At 50.1% G+C, this 20,172-nt stretch overlaps 1 protein-coding gene across 7 annotated transcripts in view; it reads left to right on the top strand.

Moving 5' to 3' along the window:
• LOC141246974 (protein NDRG4-B-like) overlaps nucleotides 1–20,172 on the top strand; it is a 71,502-nt gene that overhangs the window by 14,289 nt on the left and 37,041 nt on the right. The window contains exon 1 of one of the 7 annotated variants that reach the window (XM_073669180.1): nucleotides 10,603–10,758. The exons of the other annotated variants lie outside the window; for them this stretch is intronic. Within the exon in view, the coding sequence (XP_073525281.1) occupies nucleotides 10,738–10,758 (21 nt within the window). The 5' untranslated portion in view covers nucleotides 10,603–10,737. Of the gene's footprint in view, nucleotides 1–10,602; nucleotides 10,759–20,172 lie in introns of those variants that run through there. 7 annotated transcript variants of the gene reach the window in all.

Below are 20,172 nucleotides of genomic sequence, written 5' to 3'. Positions count from 1 at the left end.
GAGAGTTGGGAGGGCACCTTCCTCACCTTTTGGAGCTGGTACGAGAGAGTTGGGAGGGCACCTTCCCCGCCTTTTGGAGCTGGTACGAGAGAGTTGGGAGGGCACCTTCCCCACAGAAGAGTTTCCCATTCTGGATTATGTCTAAAAGTTTAAGGAAAAGATGAGGTACCTCATGGCCTTAGCCCTCTGGAATTTAGAAGTAGCTCAGGAAAGGCAACAACTGTTAGAACCGCGCTGCCAGACTCCGAGAATTTACCTGTGGACAGAAGGTTCTAGTACTAGTAGCAGTACACAAAAACAAGCTGCAAGCCATGTGGGTGGATCTGTTCACCATCACCAGGAAATGCGGGGAGACTGACTACACCGTAGCCCTGGATCGAGCAGGTGTACGTGAACAATCGTGTCAACAGGCTAAAGGCTTATGAGGAAACGGAGGTCACCAACTTATCAGTTTGTTGTCCCACTTTAGATGACCCAAATATGGACCAGATCCTGGACTTATTGGTGGACTCCAATATGGGAATGGGGGTAACGGATGTCCCATTGGGGGAGCGGCTTGATCCATCACAGAAGCAGCAGTGAACAAACCTGCTCGGAACATATGGACACCTGTTCACAAGTCGGCCTGGTCGAACACCCCTGATCCAGCATCATGTCAACACAGGGACAGCCACTCCAATCAGACTACCCGCCTCCAGTGTTGGCAATAATGTAGACTGAGGTGGATGACATGTTGATTATAGGGGTCCTAGTTCCTTCCCATAGACCATGGGCTGCCAGTGTGGTGTTGGTGCTTGAGAAAGACTAGAGTACTCACTTCTGTGTGGACTATAGGCGGCTCAATGAGGTCACTGTTAGACGCCTATCCAATGCCTCAGGTGGATGAACTACTGGACAGGTTAGGGGGGTCTCTGTTTATATCTAACCTTGATCTGGGCAAGGGATACTGGCGGATCCCACTCTCGAAAGAGGCTCATGAGAAGTCCACGATCATCGCCCCTTTTTGTCCTGTGAGTTCACCAGCATGCCATTTGGGATGAAGAACGCCCCGGTTACCTTTCAGAGGATGGTGGATCAGTTACAAGAGGGGTGTCAGGGGTATGCCCAGGCCTACATGGATGACATCGCTATCTTCAGTGACACCTGGGAAGAGCATCTTCAGCAAGTGTCCCAGGTGCTGCAGAAAGTAGCCAAATCCCAGCTTACCATCCGACACGACAAGTGCCAGATGGGGATGGCCGAGGTACTATACCTGGGACATAGGGTGGGAAGTGGGTGCATTTGTCCAGTATCTGCAAAATTAGAAGCCATTACCCAGTGGCTCCACCCAGTCAACCAAAACACAGGCCCACGCATTCTTAGAGGCCGCAAATTATTAATGAAAGTTTATCCCCAATTACACTACTGTAGCCAAGCCCCTCACTGACCTCACCACCAAAAGATATGCCCGCAATCTCATCTGGACCCCAGAATGCAAGTCCGCATTCCTCCAGTTGAAAACCCAGCTAGCACAAAGCCCAGTCCTGACTGCTCCTGACTTCTGCCGCCGGTTCATTGTCCAAACAGACTCATCGGGTACCAGATTGGGAGCCGTACTCGGCCAACTGGGGGCTGACTGTCCAGAACACCCGATAGCCTATCTCTCCTGAAATCTGTTGAACCGGGAGAAATAGAAAAAGAATGCTTGGCCATAGTCTGGGCTCTGAAAAATTGCAGTCGTACCTCTACGGCAAGGAGTTCAGTCCTAACCGATCACAATCCTTTAAGTTGGTTATACCGGCGTGCCGGGACAACGGACGTTTACTCAGATGGCGTCTGGTCTTACAGTTCTATAATTTTTCTGTCTCACATAAAAAGGGCAAAGATCATGGAAATGCCGACAGACTGTCCAGACAAGTGGAGAAGGATAATCGGAAGCCTATCCCGTCTGGCAGCCCCGTCAACAGTGATCCACACAAGGATCCAGCAGTCTCCGGGTCTAATTAAGAAGGGAGGAGAAATGTGACTACTCAGCGTCAATCTGGTCACTGGTGCGGGGGTGAACTATTCTTAATTTTATGCCAGACGTGATATTACTTACTTCAGAAAGTCAAGGGTCATGAACCATTGTTTCATGTGAGACTGTCCGGTGCTTATTTGTAGAATGCCTAATGATTATGGATTGCAGCCGCCCCCTGCGGTGTACTAGTCTGCATCATTTGGAGGACAATTATGCAGTCTTATTTCACTAGCCAACAATGAGGGAACAGCCATGATTGTTTCCCACCCCCTCCCTTCCCAATCCGGTGGGACACAATACCCTGAAATGGGAGCTGAGGGATATAAAAAGGGCCTGCTCCTGTCACCTTTGTGATTCTATGCGACTTAATCCTACGGACCACGGTTCGAGCTGGTGGATTACAGAACTGCTCCACTGACCATCACTGAGCCCACAAATTTGTTGGGAGAACCCAGGTTGGGACAATCTGGTCACATACCTCGTTGTGCTCGGTCAGTTTCCTAAGCTTGGTGCTACCTTCTCTCTGTGGGTGCATGCCAAAAGTGGGGTGGTGCTGGATGAGGTAATACCCTGGATACCCCGAAGTCGCAGAGGTTCTAATCCCTGCCGAGCCAGCGGAAGGGTAAGACTTTGCCACTTGCACCATCTTGTATCCTTGCTGGGAATGTGCTATACGCTGATAGCTGTTGGTACCACACTCCAGTAAAACTTCATTGGGTCATCCTCACCTTGTGTTGTCTCAGTAGTGCTCTGCCCATGGGGAAGGAGTGCGGGCGTTCAGTGGGAAGAGCCCCGGTTTTTCTAAAGATGGCCATGCCAGTGGACGAGAAAACTCGCTGACCCTTGTGTCTCCACACAGGTGTCGGGGGTGTATGTAGATGGGTGCAGTGTCTGGGGTGTATGTTGACGACGGGTGCAGTGTCGGGGGTGTATGTAGACGACGGGTGCAGCTCCAGGTTTTGGGGTGTATATACAGTACAGACCAAAATTTTGGACACCTTCTTATTTAAAGATTTTTCTGTATTTTCATGACTGAAAATTGTACATTCACACTGAAGGCATCAAACCTATGAATTACCACATGTGGAATTATATACTTACCAAAAAAGTGTGAAACAACTGAAAATATGTCTTATATTCTAGGTTCTTCACAGTAGCCACCTTTTGCTTTCATGACTGCTTTACACACTCTTGGCATTCTCTTGATGAGCTTCAAGAGGTAGTCACCGGAAATGGTCTTCACTTCACAGGTGTGCCCTGTCAGGTTTAATAAGTGGGATTTCTTGCCTTATAAATGGGGTTGGGACCATCAGTTGTGTTGTGCAGAAGTCAGGTGGATACACAGCTGATAGTCCTACTGAATAGACTGTTAGCTGCTTTTTTCTTGCCATAATACAAATTCTAAGTAAAGAAAAATGAGCGACCATCATTACTTTGAGAAATGAAGGTCAGTCAGTCCGAAAAATTGGGCAAACTTTGAAAGTGTCCCCAAGTGCAGTTGCAAAAACCATCAAGCGCTACAAAGAAACTGGCTTACATGAGGACCGCCCCAGGAAAGGAAGACCAAGAGTCACCTCTGCTTCTGAGGATAAGTTTATCCGAGTCACCAGCCTCAGAAATCGCAGGTTAACAGCAGCTCAGATCAGAGACCAGGTCAATGCCACACAGAGATCTAGCAGCAGTCACATCTCTTCAACAACTGTTAAGAGGAGACTTTGTGCAGCAGGCCTTCATGGTAAAATAGCTGCTAGGAAACCACTGCTAAGGACAGGCAACAAGCAGAAGAGACTTGTTTGGGCTAAAGAACACAAGGAATGGACATTAGACCAGTGGAAATCTGTGCTTTGGTCTGATGAGTCCAAATTTGAGATCTTTGGTTCCAACCACCGTGTCTTTGTGCGATGCAGAAAAGGTGAACGGATGGACTCTACATGCCTGGTTCCCACCGTGAAGCATGGAGGAGGAGGTGTGATGGTGTGGGGGGGCTTTGCTGGTGACACTGTTGGGGATTTATTCAAAATTGAAGGCATACTGAACCAGCATGGCTACCACAGCATCTTGCAGCGGCATGCTATTCCATCCGGTTTGCGTTCAGTTGGACCATCATTTATTTTTCAACAGGACAATGACCCCAAACACACCTCCAGGCTGTGTAAGGGCTATTTGCCCAAGAAGGAGAGTGATGGGGGGCTACGCCAGATGACCTGGCCTCCACAGTCACCAGACCTGAACCCAATCGAGATGGTTTGGGGTGAGCTGGACCGCAGAGTGAAGGCAAAAGGGCCAACAAGTGCTAAGCATCTCTGGGAGCTCCTTCAAGATTGCTGGAAGACCATTTCCGGTGACTACCTCTTGAAGCTCATCAAGAGAATGCAAAGAGTGTGCAAAGCAGTCATCAAAGCAAAAGGTGGCTACTGTGAAGACCCTAGAATATAAGACATATTTTCAGTGGTTTCACACTTTTTTGTTAAGTATATAATTCCACATGTGGTAATTCATAGTTTTGATGCCTTCAGTGTGAATGTACAATTTTCATAGTCGGGAAAATACAGAAAAATGAGAAGGTGTGTCCAAACTTTTAGTCTGTACTGTAGGTGCAGGATTCAGGGTGTATGTAGATGGCGGGTGTAGCTCCAGATTTCGGGGTGTATGTAGATGACTGCTGTAGCTCCAGGTTTCGGGGTGTATGTAGACGGCTGTAGCTCCAGGTTTCGGGGTGTATGTAGATGACGGCTATAGCTCCAGATTTCGGGGTGTATGTAGATGACGCCTGTGGTGGCAGTGTCGGGGTGTATGTAGATGACGGCCGTAGGTCCAGGATTCGGGGTGTGTAGATGATGGGTGTAGGTGCAGGATTCAGGGTGTATGTAGATGGCGGGTGTAGCTCCAGATTTCGGGGTGTATGTAGATGACGCCTGTGGTGGCAGTGTCGGGGTGTATGTAGATGACGGCCGTAGGTGCAGGATTCGGGGTGTGTAGATGACTGGTGTAGCTCCAGGATTCAGGGTGTATGTAGATGACACCTGTGGTGGCAGTGTCGGGGTGTATGTAGATGACGGCTGTAGCTCCAGGATTCGAGGTGTATGTAGATGACGGGTGTAGGTGCAGGATTCAGGGTGTATGTAGATGGCGGGTGTAGCTCCAGATTTCGGGGTGTATGTAGATGATGGCTGTAGCTCCAGGTTTTGGGGTGTATGTAGCTCCAGGTTTTGGGGTGTATGTAGATGATGGGTGTAGCTCCAGGTTTCAGGGTGCATGTAGATGAAGGCTGTAGGTCCAGGATTCGGGGTGTATGTAGATGACGGCTGTGGTGGCAGTGTCAGGGTGTATGTAGATGACTGCTGTAGGTCCAGTATTCGGGGTGTATGTAGATGACGGCTGTGGTGGCAGTGTCGGGGTGTATGTAGATGACTTCTGTATCTCCAGGTTTCAGGGTGTATGTAGATGAAGGCTGTAGGTCCAGGATTCTGGGTGTATGTAGATGGCGGGTGTAGCTCCAGGTTTCGGGGTGTATGTAGATGACGGATGTAGGTCCAGGATTCGGGGTGTATGTAGATGACTGTTGTGGTGGCAGTGTCGGGGTGTATGTAGAGGACTTCTGTATCTCCAGGTTTCAGGGTGTATGTAGATGAAGGCTGTAGGTCCAGGATTCTGGGTGTATGTAGATGACAGCTGTAGCTCCTGGTTTCGGGGGTGTATGCAGATGACTGCTGTAGCTCCTGGTTTCGGGGGTGTATGCAGATGACGGCTGTAGCTCCTGGTTTCGGGGGTGTATGCAGATGACGGCTGTAGCTCCAGGTTTTGGGGGTGTATGTAGATGATGGCTGTAGCTCCAGGTTTTGGGGGTGTATGTAGATGACGGCAGTAGCTCCAGGTTTTGGGGTGTATGTAGATGACGGCTGTAGCTCCAGGTTTCGGGGTGTATGTAGATGACGGCTGTAGCTCCAGGATTCGGGGTGTATGTAGATGACGGCTGTGGTGGCAGTGTCGGGGCGTATGTAGATGACGGCTGTAGCTCCAGGTTTCGGGGTGTATGTAGATGACTGCTGTAGCTCCAGGTTTCGGGGTGTATGTAGATGACGGCTGTAGCTCCAGGTTTCGGGGTGTATGTAGATGACGGCTGTAGCTCCAGGTTTCGGGGTGTATGTAGATGACGGCTGTAGCTCCAGGTTTCGGGGTGTATGTAGATGACGGCTGTAGCTCCAGGTTTCGGGGTGTATGTAGATGACGGCTATAGCTCCAGGTTTCGGGGTGTATGTAGATGACGCCTGTGGTGGCAGTGTCGGGGTGTATGTAGATGACGGCCGTAGGTCCAGGATTCGGGGTGTGTAGATGACTGGTGTAGCTCCAGGATTCAGGGTGTATGTAGATGACACCTGTGGTGGCAGTGTCGGGGTGTATGTAGATGATGGCTGTAGCTCCAGGATTCGAGGTGTATGTAGATGACGGGTGTAGGTGCAGGATTCAGGGTGTATGTAGATGGCGGGTGTAGCTCCAGATTTCGGGGTGTATGTAGATGACGGCTGTAGCTCCAGGTTTTGGGGTGTATGTAGCTCCAGGTTTTGGGGTGTATGTAGATGATGGGTGTAGCTCCAGGTTTCAGGGTGCATGTAGATGAAGGCTGTAGGTCCAGGATTCGGGGTGTATGTAGATGACGGCTATGGTGGCAGTGTCGGGGTGTATGTAGATGACTTCTGTAGCTCCAGGTTTCGGGGTGTATGTAGATGACGGGTGTAGGTCCAGGATTCTGGGTGTATATAGATGACGGCTGTGGTGGCAGTGTCGGGGTGTATGTAGATGACTGTTGTAGGTCAAGGATTCGGGTTGTATGTAGATGACGGCTGTGGTGGCAGTGTCGGGGTGTATGTAGATGATGGGTGTAGGTCCAGGATTCGGGATGTATGTAGATGACAGCTGTGGTGGCAGTGTCGGGGTGTATGTAGATGACGGCTGTAGCTCCAGGTTTCGAGGTGTATGTAGATGACTGCTGTAGCTCCAGGTTTTAGGGTGTATGTAGATGACGGCTGTAGCTCCAGGTTTCGGGGTGTATGTAGATGACTGCTGTAGCTCCAGGTTTTAGGGTGTATGTAGATGACGGCTGTAGCTCCAGGTTTCGGGGTGTATGTAGATGACTGCTGTAGCTCCAGGTTTCGGGGTGTATGTAGATGACGGCTGTAGCTCCAGGTTTCGGGGTGTATGTAGATGACTGCTGTAGCTCCAGGTTTCGGGGTGTATGTAGATGACGGCTATAGCTCCAGGTTTCGGGGTGTATGTAGATGACGCCTGTGGTGGCAGTGTCGGGGTGTATGTAGATGACGGCCGTAGGTCCAGGATTCGGGGTGTGTAGATGACGGGTGTAGGTGCAGGATTCAGGGTGTATGTAGATGACGGGTGTAGCTCCAGATTTCGGGGTGTATGTAGATGACGCCTGTGGTGGCAGTGTCGGGGTGTATGTAGATGACGGCCGTAGGTGCAGGATTCGGGGTGTGTAGATGACTGGTGTAGCTCCAGGATTCAGGGTGTATGTAGATGACACCTGTGGTGGCAGTGTCGGGGTGTATGTAGATGACGGCTGTAGCTCCAGGATTCGAGGTGTATGTAGATGACGGGTGTAGCTCCAGGTTTTGGGGTGTATGTAGCTCCAGGTTTTGGGGTGTATGTAGATGATGGGTGTAGCTCCAGGTTTCAGGGTGCATGTAGATGAAGGCTGTAGGTCCAGGATTCGGGGTGTATGTAGATGACGGCTGTGGTGGCAGTGTCGGGGTGTATGTAGATGACTTCTGTATCTCCAGGTTTCAGGGTGTATGTAGATGAAGGCTGTAGGTCCAGGATTCTGGGTGTATGTAGATGGCGGGTGTAGCTCCAGGTTTCGGGGTGTATGTAGATGACGGATGTAGGTCCAGGATTCGGGGTGTATGTAGATGACTGTTGTGGTGGCAGTGTCGGGGTGTATGTAGAGGACTTCTGTATCTCCAGGTTTCAGGGTGTATGTAGATGAAGGATGTAGGTCCAGGATTCTGGGTGTATGTAGATGACTGCTGTAGGTCCAGGATTCGGGGTGTATGTAGATGACTGCTGTGGTGGCAGTGTCGGGGTGTATGTAGAGGACTTCTGTATCTCCAGGTTTCAGGGTGTATGTAGATGAAGGCTGTAGGTCCAGGATTCTGGGTGTATGTAGATGGCGGGTGTAGCTCCAGGTTTCGGGGTGTATGTAGATGACGGATGTAGGTCCAGGATTCGGGGTGTATGTAGATGACTGCTGTGGTGGCAGTGTCGGGGTGTATGTAGAGGACTTCTGTATCTCCAGGTTTCAGGGTGTATGTAGATGAAGGCTGTAGGTCCAGGATTCTGGGTGTATGTAGATGACGGCTGTAGCTCCTGGTTTCGGGGGTGTATGCAGATGACGGCTGTAGCTCCTGGTTTCGGGGGTGTATGCAGATGACGGCTGTAGCTCCAGGTTTTGGGGGTGTATGTAGATGATGGCTGTAGCTCCAGGTTTTGGGGGTGTATGTAGATGATGGCTGTAGCTCCAGGTTTCGGGGGTGTATGTAGATGACGGCAGTAGCTCCAGGTTTTGGGGTGTATGTAGATGACTGGTGTAGCTCCAGGTTTCGGGGGTGTATGTAGATGACTGGTGTAGGTCCTGGTTTCGGGGTGTATGTAGATGACGGCTGTAGCTCCAGGTTTCGGGGTGTATGTAGATGACGGCTGTAGCTCCAGGATTCGGGGTGTATGTAGATGACGGCTGTGGTGGCAGTGTCTGGGCGTATGTAGATGACGGCTGTAGCTCCAGGTTTCGGGGTGTATGTAGATGACTGCTGTAGCTCCAGGTTTCGGGGTGTATGTAGATGACGGCTGTAGCTCCAGGTTTCAGGGTGTATGTAGATGACGGCTGTAGCTCCAGGTTTCGGGGTGTATGTAGATGACGGCTGTAGCTCCAGGTTTCGGGGTGTATGTAGATGACGGCTGTAGCTCCAGGTTTCGGGGTGTATGTAGATGACGGCTGTAGCTCCAGGTTTCGGGGTGTATGTAGATGACGGCTATAGCTCCAGGTTTCGGGGTGTATGTAGATGACGCCTGTGGTGGCAGTGTCGGGGTGTATGTAGATGACGGCCGTAGGTCCAGGATTCGGGGTGTGTAGATGACTGGTGTAGCTCCAGGATTCAGGGTGTATGTAGATGACACCTGTGGTGGCAGTGTCGGGGTGTATGTAGATGACAGCTGTAGCTCCAGGATTCGAGGTGTATGTAGATGACGGGTGTAGGTGCAGGATTCAGGGTGTATGTAGATGGCGGGTGTAGCTCCAGATTTCAGGGTGTATGTAGATGACGGCTGTAGCTCCAGGTTTTGGGGTGTATGTAGCTCCAGGTTTTGGGGTGTATGTAGATGATGGGTGTAGCTCCAGGTTTCAGGGTGCATGTAGATGAAGGCTGTAGGTCCAGGATTCGGGGTGTATATAGATGACGGCTATGGTGGCAGTGTCGGGGTGTATGTAGATGACTTCTGTAGCTCCAGGTTTCGGGGTGTATGTAGATGACGGGTGTAGGTCCAGGATTCTGGGTGTATGTAGATGACGGCTGTGGTGGCAGTGTCGGGGTGTATGTAGATGACTGTTGTAGGTCAAGGATTCGGGTTGTATGTAGATGACGGCTGTGGTGGCAGTGTCGGGGTGTATGTAGATGATGGGTGTAGGTCCAGGATTCGGGATGTATGTAGATGACAGCTGTGGTGGCAGTGTCGGGGCGTATGTAGATGACGGCTGTAGCTCCAGGTTTCGGGGTGTATGTAGATGACGGCTGTAGCTCCAGGTTTCGGGGTGTATGTAGATGACGGCTGTAGCTCCAGGTTTCGGGGTGTATGTAGATGACTGCTGTAGCTCCAGGTTTCGGGGTGTATGTAGATGACTGGTGTAGGTCCTGGTTTCGGGGTGTATGTAGATGGCTGGTCTAGGTCCTGGTTTCGGGGTGTATGTAGATGACGGCTGTAGCTCCAGGTTTCGGGGTGTATGTAGATGACTGCTGTAGCTCCAGGTTTCGGGGTGTATGTAGATGACTGGTGTAGGTCCTGGTTTCGGGGTGTATGTAGATGACTGGTGTAGGTCCTGGTTTCGGGGTGTATGTAGATGACTGGTGTAGCTCCAGGTTTCGGGGTGTATGTAGATGACGGCTGTAGCTCCAGGTTTCGGGGTGTATGTAGATGACGGCTGTAGCTCCAGGTTTCGGGGTGTATGTAGATGACTGGTGTAGGTCCAGGTTTTGGGGTGTATGTAGATGACGGCTGTAGCTCCAGGTTTCGGGGTGTATGTAGATGACGGCTGTAGGTCCAGGTTTCGGGGTGTATGTAGATGACGGCTGTAGGTCCAGGTTTTGGGGTGTATGTAGATGACGGCTGTGGTGGCAGTTTCGGGGTGTATGTAGATGACGGCTGTAGGTCCTGGTTTCGGGGGTGTATATATGGTATGTGACATGCTGGGCTGTTGTTAGGTTGTTATAGAGGGGTCAGACATTTGCAGATCTTGCTGAGCAGGATCAGGTTGTGCCCATCAGATGTGTGTGTGGGGGGGGCTCAGCATCTCACCCAATCACCCAGCGGCAGTCTCTGCAGTAAAAGGAGGGAGGGGGCGATGTGCGGGAGGGAAGGGTGTGTATATAAAGCTGGAGACGCCGCACAGCTGAGCTGCCGCTGTCCTTCTGTCTGCTCTCTGCTCCTGCTGACTCTGCTGCACCTACACCTCAGAGATGCCCGAGTGCTGGGATGGGGTGAGTGCTGATGGGGGTCTGGGATTCTGGGTCTTTTTGTTGGGGCTCCGTCACATCGTCAAGGTCACAGACAGATGTGAATGTCAGAGCTACAGAGCGGACATTGAGGTGACGAGTCCTCAGTGCACGGTCCTGGAGCAATGATCTGCAGGAGGAGAACTGGCAATGTGACCGGCTGCTCTGGATGATGAGTTATTGTGCAGAATGATGTGTGCGGCCGCCATAGATCCTGCTGAGACTCCCTCTGCAAATGGAGGACTGTACATTACACTATAGAGGGGAGGAGCGCCCCGTACATTACACTATAGAGGGGAGGAGCGCCCCGTACATTACACTATAGAGGGGAGGAGCGCCCCGTACATTACACTATAGAGGGGAGGAGCGCCCCGTACATTACACTATAGAGGGAGGAGCGCCCCGTACATTACACTATAGAGGGGAGGAGCGCCCCGTACATTACACTATAGAGGGGAGGAGCGCCCCGTACATTACACTATAGAGGGGAGGAGCGCCCCGTACATTACACTATAGAGGGAGGAGCGCCCCGTACATTACACTATAGAGGGAGGAGCCCCCCGTACATTACACTATAGAGGGAGGAGCCCCCCGTACATTACACTATAGAGGGAGGAGCCCCCCGTACATTACACTATAGAGGGAGGAGCCCCCCGTACATTACACTATAGAGGGAGGAGCGCCCCGTACATTACACTATAGAGGGAGGAGCCCCCCGTACATTACACTATAGAGGGAGGAGCCCCCCGTACATTACACTATAGAGGGAGGAGCCCCCCGTACATTACACTATAGAGGGAGGAGCGCCCCGTACATTACACTATAGAGGGAGGAGCCCCCCGTACATTACACTATAGAGGGAGGAGCCCCCCGTACATTACACTATAGAGGGAGGAGCCCCCCGTACATTACACTATAGAGGGAGGAGCGCCCCGTACATTACACTATAGAGGGAGGAGCGCCCCGTACATTACACTATAGAGGGAGGAGCCCCCCGTACATTACACTATAGAGGGAGGAGCCCCCCGTACATTACACTATAGAGGGAGGAGCCCCCCGTACATTACACTATAGAGGGAGGAGCCCCCCGTACATTACACTATAGAGGGGAGGAGCCCCCCGTACATTACACTATAGAGGGGAGGAGCCCCCCGTACATTACACTATAGAGGGAGGAGCGCCCCCGTACACTACACTATAGAGGGAGGAGCGCCCCCGTACATTACACTATAGAGGGAGGAGCGCCCCGTACACTACACTGTAGAGGGAGGAGCGCCCCGTACATTGCACTATAGAGGGAGGAGCGCCCCGTACATTGCACTATAGAGGGAGGAGCGCCCCGTACATTACACTATAGAGGGGAGGAGCCCCCCGTACATTACACTATAGAGGGGAGGAGCGCCCCGTACATTACACTATAGAGGGGAGGAGCGCCCCCCCCGTACATTGCACTATAGAGGGGAGGAGCGCCCCGTACATTACACTATAGAGGGGAGGAGCGCCCCGTACATTACACTATAGAGGGGAGGAGCGCCCCGTACATTACACTATAGAGGGGAGGAGCGCCCCATACATTACACTATAGAGGGGAGGAGCGCCCCGTACATTACACTATAGAGGGGAGGAGCGCCCCGTACATTACACTATAGAGGGGAGGAGCGCCCCCCCCGTACATTGCACTATAGAGGGGAGGAGCGCCCCGTACATTACACTATAGAGGGGAGGAGCGCCCCGTACATTACACTATAGAGGGGAGGAGCGCCCTGTATATTGTCCTCCCTCTATAGTGTAATATACAGCACACTCCACCCTCTCTCTATAGTATAATATACAGCGAGCACCTCCCTATAACGGATTGGGTGGTGGAACCACTGTGCTGTGGTGTGACTAGGTGCCTCACCAAGTCCGACCTCTGATGCACGGCGGCTGAGGATACGGCTATCCGCGGAGAGATGAGGGAGGCGGACCATGTGCTACACCAGGTCTGATCTTGGATGGATGCCAGCTGACCCCAAAGGGACAGGAGGCTAGAACGGCCAGGAATGGTAGACTAGCAAGTACTGGCTGGTATAGTAGCTGGCACGACAAACACACAGGCAGGCAGGTGCTGTTGGGCACGACAGGTATCCAGGCAGGCAGGTACAAATGGGCACTGCTGATAGGTAGGCAGGTGCTGGCAGGCAGGTGGGCACTGCTGATATACAGGACAGGTATACGGGATATGAGAGCTAACAAGCGTGGTAAGAAACAGACTTACTATTTAAGGCACCTCCACCTGCATGGAGGTGCCTTTGCAACGTTGTAAGTGTCTCCCAGCCATTGGTTGGGAACATTCTAGGACTGAGCACGCTTGGCCCCTTTTAAGAAGGGAGTGCGCACCTGCTTAAATCACAGTGTCTGTGGATTTGTGCACCATGCGCGTACCTCGAGCAGCAGCAGAGCAGGAAGGAGGAGCAGGATGTGGGCCGCGGCGCTGAGTCAGTCGGCGTCTTTTCCGGTGGGAGAGGGACAGCGTGGAGAGATGCCGGTGATGCAGTCCCCCCTTTCCCTTACACCCTCTCGTTTTTAAGCCCGCAAGGAATCTTTCCAGGAGGAGAGGGGCATGGATGTTTTCCCTGGACTCACAGGACGTCTCCTCAGGTCAAATCCACAAGAAAAAAGGTTTTCCCTCTTACCTTCTTGGTGGTGAGAATGTTCAGTGCAGACTGGAGCAGGAGTGGTTACAGGATCTTTGAAAAAAAGGACTGAGGAGGACGGGCTTGAGGAGAGACGCATGAAAAGAATTGGGAATCCGTAAAGAGGCCGGGAGTCTGAGCTTATAGGCTACAGGATTAATTCGCTTTAGAACCTCGAACGGATTTGCCCGTTGTGCGGACTGCAGATAGGCTAGTGGTCAGTGTAGCTAAACAATAGATGCTTCGCTCATTCCAGCAAGAATCGCCACTCCTCCAGAGCCAGTCTTGTAGCTAACATTTTTCGATCACCTATCGAGTAGTTGCGTTCTGGAGCAGAGAAGATTTTGGAAAAGAAGCCGCAGGTCACCATGCTACCGGAAGATGACTTCTGACTAAGAACAGCTCCGACCCCAGAAGAAGCATCCACCTCCAGAAAGAACTTCTTCTTGTTGTCCTGACAATGCAGTACAGGAACTGAGGCGAAGGCCGGTTTTAGAGACACAAAGGCGTTCTCTGCCTCTGGAGTCCACACCTTAGGATTGTTCCCCTGCGTTCTCTGCCTCTGGAGTCCACACCTTTAGGATTAGTCCCCCGCTTTCTCTGCCTCTGGAGTCCACACCTTAGGATTAGTCCCCCGCGTTCTCTGCCTCTGGAGTCCACACCTTAGGATTGGTCCCCCGCGTTCTCTGCCTCTGGAGTCCACACCTTAGGATTGGTCCCCCGCGTTCTCTGCCTCTGGAGTCCACACCTTTAGGATTAGTCCCCCGCGTTCTCTGCCTCTGGAGTCCACACCTTTTAGGATTGGTCCCCCGCTTTCTCTGCCTCTGGAGTCCACACCTTTAGGATTGGTTACCCACGTTCTCTGCCTCTGGAGTCCACACCTTTTAGGATTGGTCCCCCGCTTTCTCTGCCTCTGGAGTCCACACCTTTAGGATTGGTCCCCCGCTTTCTCTGCCTCTGGAGTCCACACCTTTAGGATTGGTCCCCCGCTTTCTCTGCCTCTGGAGTCCACACCTTAGGATTGGTCCCCCGCTTTCTCTGCCTCTGGAGTCCACACCTTTTAGGATTGGTCCCCCGCTTTCTCTGCCTCTGGAGTCCACACCTTTAGGATTGGTCCCCCGCTTTCTCTGCCTCTGGAGTCCACACCTTAGGATTGGTCCCCCGCTTTCTCTGCCTCTGGAGTCCACACCTTTTAGGATTGGTCCCCCGCGTTCTCTGCCTCTGGAGTCCACACCTTTAGGATTGGTCCCCCGCGTTCTCTGCCTCTGGAGTCCACACCTTAGGATTGGTCCCCCGCGTTCTCTGCCTCTGGAGTCCACACCTTAGGATTGGTCCCCCGCGTTCTCTGCCTCTGGAGTCCACACCTTTAGGATTGGTCACCCGCGTTCTCTGCCTCTGGAGTCCACACCTTAGGATTGGTCCCCCGCGTTCTCTGCCTCTGGAGTCCACACCTTAGGATTGGTCCCCCGCGTTCTGTGCCTCTGGAGTCCACACCTTAGGATTGGTTACCCACTTTCTCTGCCTCTGGAGTCCACACCTTTTTAGGATTGGTCCCCTTGCGAGTCAGGGCAGAAATGGGAGCGGTCCGAGAGGAGAAATGCGGAAAGACCTGGCGGTAGTAATTTGCGAACCCGAGAAACCGCTGGATAGCCTTTTAGACCGTCTAGACAGGGCTACTTCAATACAGCAGATACCTGCTTGGGGTCTGTTTTCAGGTCAGTCTCAGATAATGTACCCCAGAAACGGAAGAGAGGTCTGCTCAAAGACACATATTTTTCATACTTTTAAACCAAAGTAAAGAGAATTGTAGCCAAAATATCCGCTATACTTATAATTGGCAGAAATCTCCAAAAGAATAGCCAGAGAAGAAGCTCTTAATGAAAATATGCATTTATTATACCATAAATAGAGAAGGTAAGAAATGACATGACATTAATAGTGGCTAAGGTGAGAGACGACCAAAATAGGCAGATGAAAAAAGCCAAGGAAAGAAGACCATACTCCCCCCATGGTAGAAACTCTGCAACAACCGCAAACTGGTATGTATATATCTACAGAGAGATTGCAGGAAGAATGATGATCAAATAGTCAAATATTAACCATATATTATAATGTGGTCAAGCTATGGTATCACTTATAAGAGATGTTCCGAAAACTACAGCAGAGCCTGCAAATAAGCGGGCACATGGAGTCTGCTGGTCCAGTGTCTACAGATTGGTCTTCACCCTGGTTGTATGAATGGGGACCTTTCTAAGCAGGCAATCAATGTGAACCTTTATATGGTGCGTGTTTAATGCACAGACTAAATCCATATAACTCTAGTGCTGTTCACAGGTATAGCAGTAACATATTGTGACATGTTGTGTGCGGTGTGCAGGGTCTGCCAGGAGGGAGCTGATGACGCGCCTCAACGCGCGTTTCACCTGCGTGGCTTCGTCAGGAGACATTGTTCATACTTGCCGTACAGACAGTTCTTCCTTAATCTCTGCCAAACTTGGAGAACAACCCTCCTGTGTGTAGGCATACTGGGAGAAAACTCCAAGATATCATCCAGGTACACTACCACACACGTGTAGAGGATTTCCAGGAAAATGTCATTCACCAGTTCTTGGAAGACTGCTGGGGCATTACAGAGCCCAAACGGCATAACCAGATACACATAATGGCCATCGCAGGTGTTAAAGGCCATCTTCCATTCTTGTCCCTTGTGAATACGAATCAGGTTATACGTGTTAGAACTCTCCTGTTAGGTTTTTTCTATTTTGCTGGTCACATGACCGTTTTTGCCTATTTAATCCTGCTCCGCCCTTCTGGCCATGCTGGACTTCATTGTAATTTCTACTCTTAAGCTAGCCATGTGCTTTGTTACCTTTCTCAGTCAGTTTAGCTAGGTCTTCTGACCTCTATGTTGTTTGTTTGTCTTTTACTGCTACAATTTCTGCTAGGAGGTGTCCATCTTTCTCCCAGTCCCTAGTTCTTGTAGGGATCCCTCCCTCACATCTATAGGTCTTCGTTCAGACTAGCTGAGGACTTTAGCGGGTCTGATCGCAGGATCAGGTTCCCCGTTACATCGTAGGGATCTAGCTTAGTTCTATTGTAGGGACAGATCTCCTGTCTTTCCTTAGTGCTTGTAGCAGATCACAACAGTAAGTCCAGCCCAAAAAATTTTCTCTAAGGAAAAACCTCCAGTTTCCATCATGGTGTCGGTTCAGGATTTGGCTCAACGCCTGCAGGGACTCTCTCTGGAGGTGGCCGAGCTCCAACAACACGTGAGTAGCTGTTCTGGAGCGCGTTTTGTGGAGCCAAAGGTACGATTGCCTGATTTATTTTTTGGCGAGCAACAAGATTTTTTTTTCCTTTTAAAAATGCTTGTTTATTGTATTTTCGTTTGAGACCCAGATCCTCTGGTGATGAATCACAGCGCACAGGGTTCATAATGTCACTTTTGCGCAAAGAACCTCAGAGATGGGCCTTTTCTCTCCAACCTAGTGATCCGTGCTTTAGATCAGTGGATAGTTTTTTTTCTGCTTTGGGGTTGTTGTATGATGATCCTGATCGTGTCTCAACAGCTGAGACCGAATTGAGACATTTGAGACAGGGATCAGGTAATGTGGAAAATTATTGTACTCACTTCCGTCGGTGGTCTGCTTAGGTGGGGTGGAACGATTCAGCTCTGAAAAGTTTGTTTCTTGCTGGGCTAGGTGAAAGGGTTAAGGATCTGCTGATTGCTTATCCTACACCTGGAAACTTGCAGGAGGCAATGCAATTAGCTATACGGGTGGACAGGAGACTGTGTGCAAGGGTTAATGAGAGTAAATCCTCTGCCATGTCAGCTCCGAGTCTTGAGAGGGTCTGTACTGACACTGGAGAGCCGATGGAGATTGGGGCGATGTCACCTCGCTCTCAGGAAAAGACCGCAGGTTTTCTGAAGGTTTGTGCTTCTATTGCGGCAAATCTGACCATTTCATTAAGAACTGTGTGCTTCGTATGAACAAAGAAAAAAAAAAAAGGTCAGTTATGCCCGTATAGCCTGTTTAAACACTAAGGGTGTACTTCTTTCTGCTACTACTGCAGCTCAGGAAGAATTAATTGAATTTCGGGTATTTGTGGATTGTGGTTCAACTCTGAATGTGATTGATGGGGGATTCTTGGAAAAACTTAAATTAAAACCCAAACCTTTGTCATCCCCTATTGCTGTGGTTTCTGTCGATGGCTCCCCCTTGAAGAGTGTTACTCATAAGGTCTGTGAATTTCCCCTCACTATTAATGGTATTCACCAAGAAAATTTGGATTTGGTGGTATTAAATAATTTGCCTTCTCCAGTAATATTGGGATTGCCCTGGTTAAAATTTCACAATCCTGTACTGGATTGGTCTACCAGTGAAATTAAATCCTGGAGCCATAAATGTTATGACAAGTGTTGTAACGGGCGTATTGCAGCTTTGGATAGGGGAGAATTGCCTGTTCCTATTCAGGATTTTTGGAGAGTTTTTTCTGAGGAGGAGTCGCAGGTTTTGCCTCCCCATAGAGACTATGATTGCTCTATTGAATTTGTCCCTGGAGCGACTCTTCCTAAAAGTCGTTTATTTAACCTTACTATTCCTGAGAGGAAGGCTTTGGAGGAATACATACAGACAAGCTTGGCCGCCGGTCACATTAGGCCCTCTAAGTCTCCTGTGGCGGTTGGATTTTTTTTTGTAAAAAAAAAAAAGGACGGCGGTTTACGTCCTTGTCTGGACTTTCGTGAGATTAATAAAATTACTGTACGCAATCCTTACCCACTGCCATTGATTCCTGATTTGTTTAACCAGTTAGTGGGGGCCAAGTGGTTCTCTAAAATTGATCTCCGGGGGGCATACAATTTGTTGCGCATGAAGGAGGGTGATGAATGGAAGACTGCTTTTAACACTCCTGTGGGTCATTTTGAGAATCTGGTTTTGCCTTTTGGTCTTACTAATGCTCCAGCATTTTTTCAGAATCTGATTAATGACATCCTTAGACCTTTGATCGGCAAAAATGTGGTTGTGTATTTGGATGACATTTTGATTTATTCGCCGGATCTGGAGTCTCATTGGCGGAGCGTGCGTGAGGTATTACAGTTATTAATTGACAATTCGCTTTTTGCTAAGCTGGAGAAATGTGAGTTCGCTGTACAGAGAATTAGTTTTTTGGGCTACATTGTCTCCAGCGAGGGCTTTGAGATGGACCCGGTGAAGGTTCAGGCGGTTCAGGAATGGCCTAGGCCTATTGGTTTGAAATCGATACAGAGGTTTTTGGGTTTCGCCAATTATTACAGAACATTCATTAAAAAAATTTCTATTATTGTTAAACCACTGACCGATCTCACCAGGAAAGGTGCTGATGCGGTTCAGTGGTCTTCTGAGGCCATTGAAGCTTTTGTGTTTCTAAAGGAGAGGTTCACCTCTGCTCCCATCCTTATGCAGCCTGATGTGACTAAGCCGTTTTTGGTTGAGGTTGATGCTTCTTCGGTGGGGGTCGGTGCGGTGTTGTCTCAGGAGAACAAGGATGGAGTACATCCCTGTGCCTTTTTTTCAAAACATTTTTCTGAGACTGAACTTAATTACGATATTGGTAATCGGGAATTGCTGGCGATTAAACTCGCATTTGAACACTGGCGTCACCTCTTGGAAGGTGCTGAATTTCCCATTCAGGTTTTCACTGATCATAAGAATCTGATATATCTTGATGCTGCCAAGCGCTTGAATGCCCGTCAGGCTAGGTGGGCACTTTTTTTCTCGCGATTTAATTTTTCCGTTACTTACATCCCGGGTACCAAGAATGTTAAAGCGGATGCTTTGTCTCGCAGCTTTTCTCCCATGGTTGGTGTTGAGGAGGAAGAGGAGAACATTTTACAAGAAGGTGTTGTGATTGCTGCATTGGACTCCGTTTTGGAGGATGAGATTCTTAAAGCTCAGGAGAATGCCCCATCTAACACTCCCCATGGGAGGTTGTTTGTGCCTGGGACCTTTAGGAGAGATTTGTTTGTTGAGTGTCATGAGTCTCGGTTGGCAGGTCATCCCGGAATTTCTGAGACTAAGAGACTTGTGGGTCGCAGTTTTTGGTGGCCTGGATGGCAGAAGGAAGTCATTAAGTGGGTGCGCCAATGTACTGTGTGTGCTAGATCTAAGTCTTCGCATGCTCCTGCTGCGGGGTTGCTTTGCCCTCTGGAGGTTCCTCGTGCGCCTTGGACACATCTGGCTATGGACTTTATTACTGACCTTCCTGCCTCTGAGGGTTTCACGGTCATCTGGGTGGTCATGGACCTTTTTAGCAAGATGTGTCACTTGGTTCCCTTCATCAAACTGCCCTGCGCTAAGACACTCGCTAAGGCCTTTGTCAAGGAAATTGTCAGACTCCATGGTGTTCCTACTGACATTGTTTCTGATAGGGGACCTCAGTTCGTGGCTCTTTTTTTGGCGTGCCTTTTGTGACAGGTTGGGAGTTCATTTGTCGTCTTCATCCGGATATCATCCTGAGTCTAATGGCCAGACAGAAAGGAAGAATCAGGATGTTGAGCAGTTCTTGCGTTGCTTTGTGGCAGACAATCAAGAGGGGTGGTCTGAGTTTCTGCCACTTGCTGAGTTTGCTCTTAACAACCATACATCCTCTTCTGCTGGGTGTTCGCCTTTTTTTTGTTGTACTGGGAGACATCCGTCTTTTGGGTCATTCTCCAAATTGGTATCGGCTGTGCCTGAGGAGGAGA

Source organism: Phyllobates terribilis, unplaced genomic scaffold (genome assembly GCF_046119375.1).
Source record: "Phyllobates terribilis strain yellow unplaced genomic scaffold, ASM4611937v1 Scaffold_2717__1_contigs__length_111224, whole genome shotgun sequence".
Classification (NCBI taxonomy): domain Eukaryota; kingdom Metazoa; phylum Chordata; class Amphibia; order Anura; family Dendrobatidae; genus Phyllobates; species Phyllobates terribilis.
Note: the sequence above shows the minus strand (reverse complement) of the source record. Positions and strands in the feature narration are given on the sequence as shown.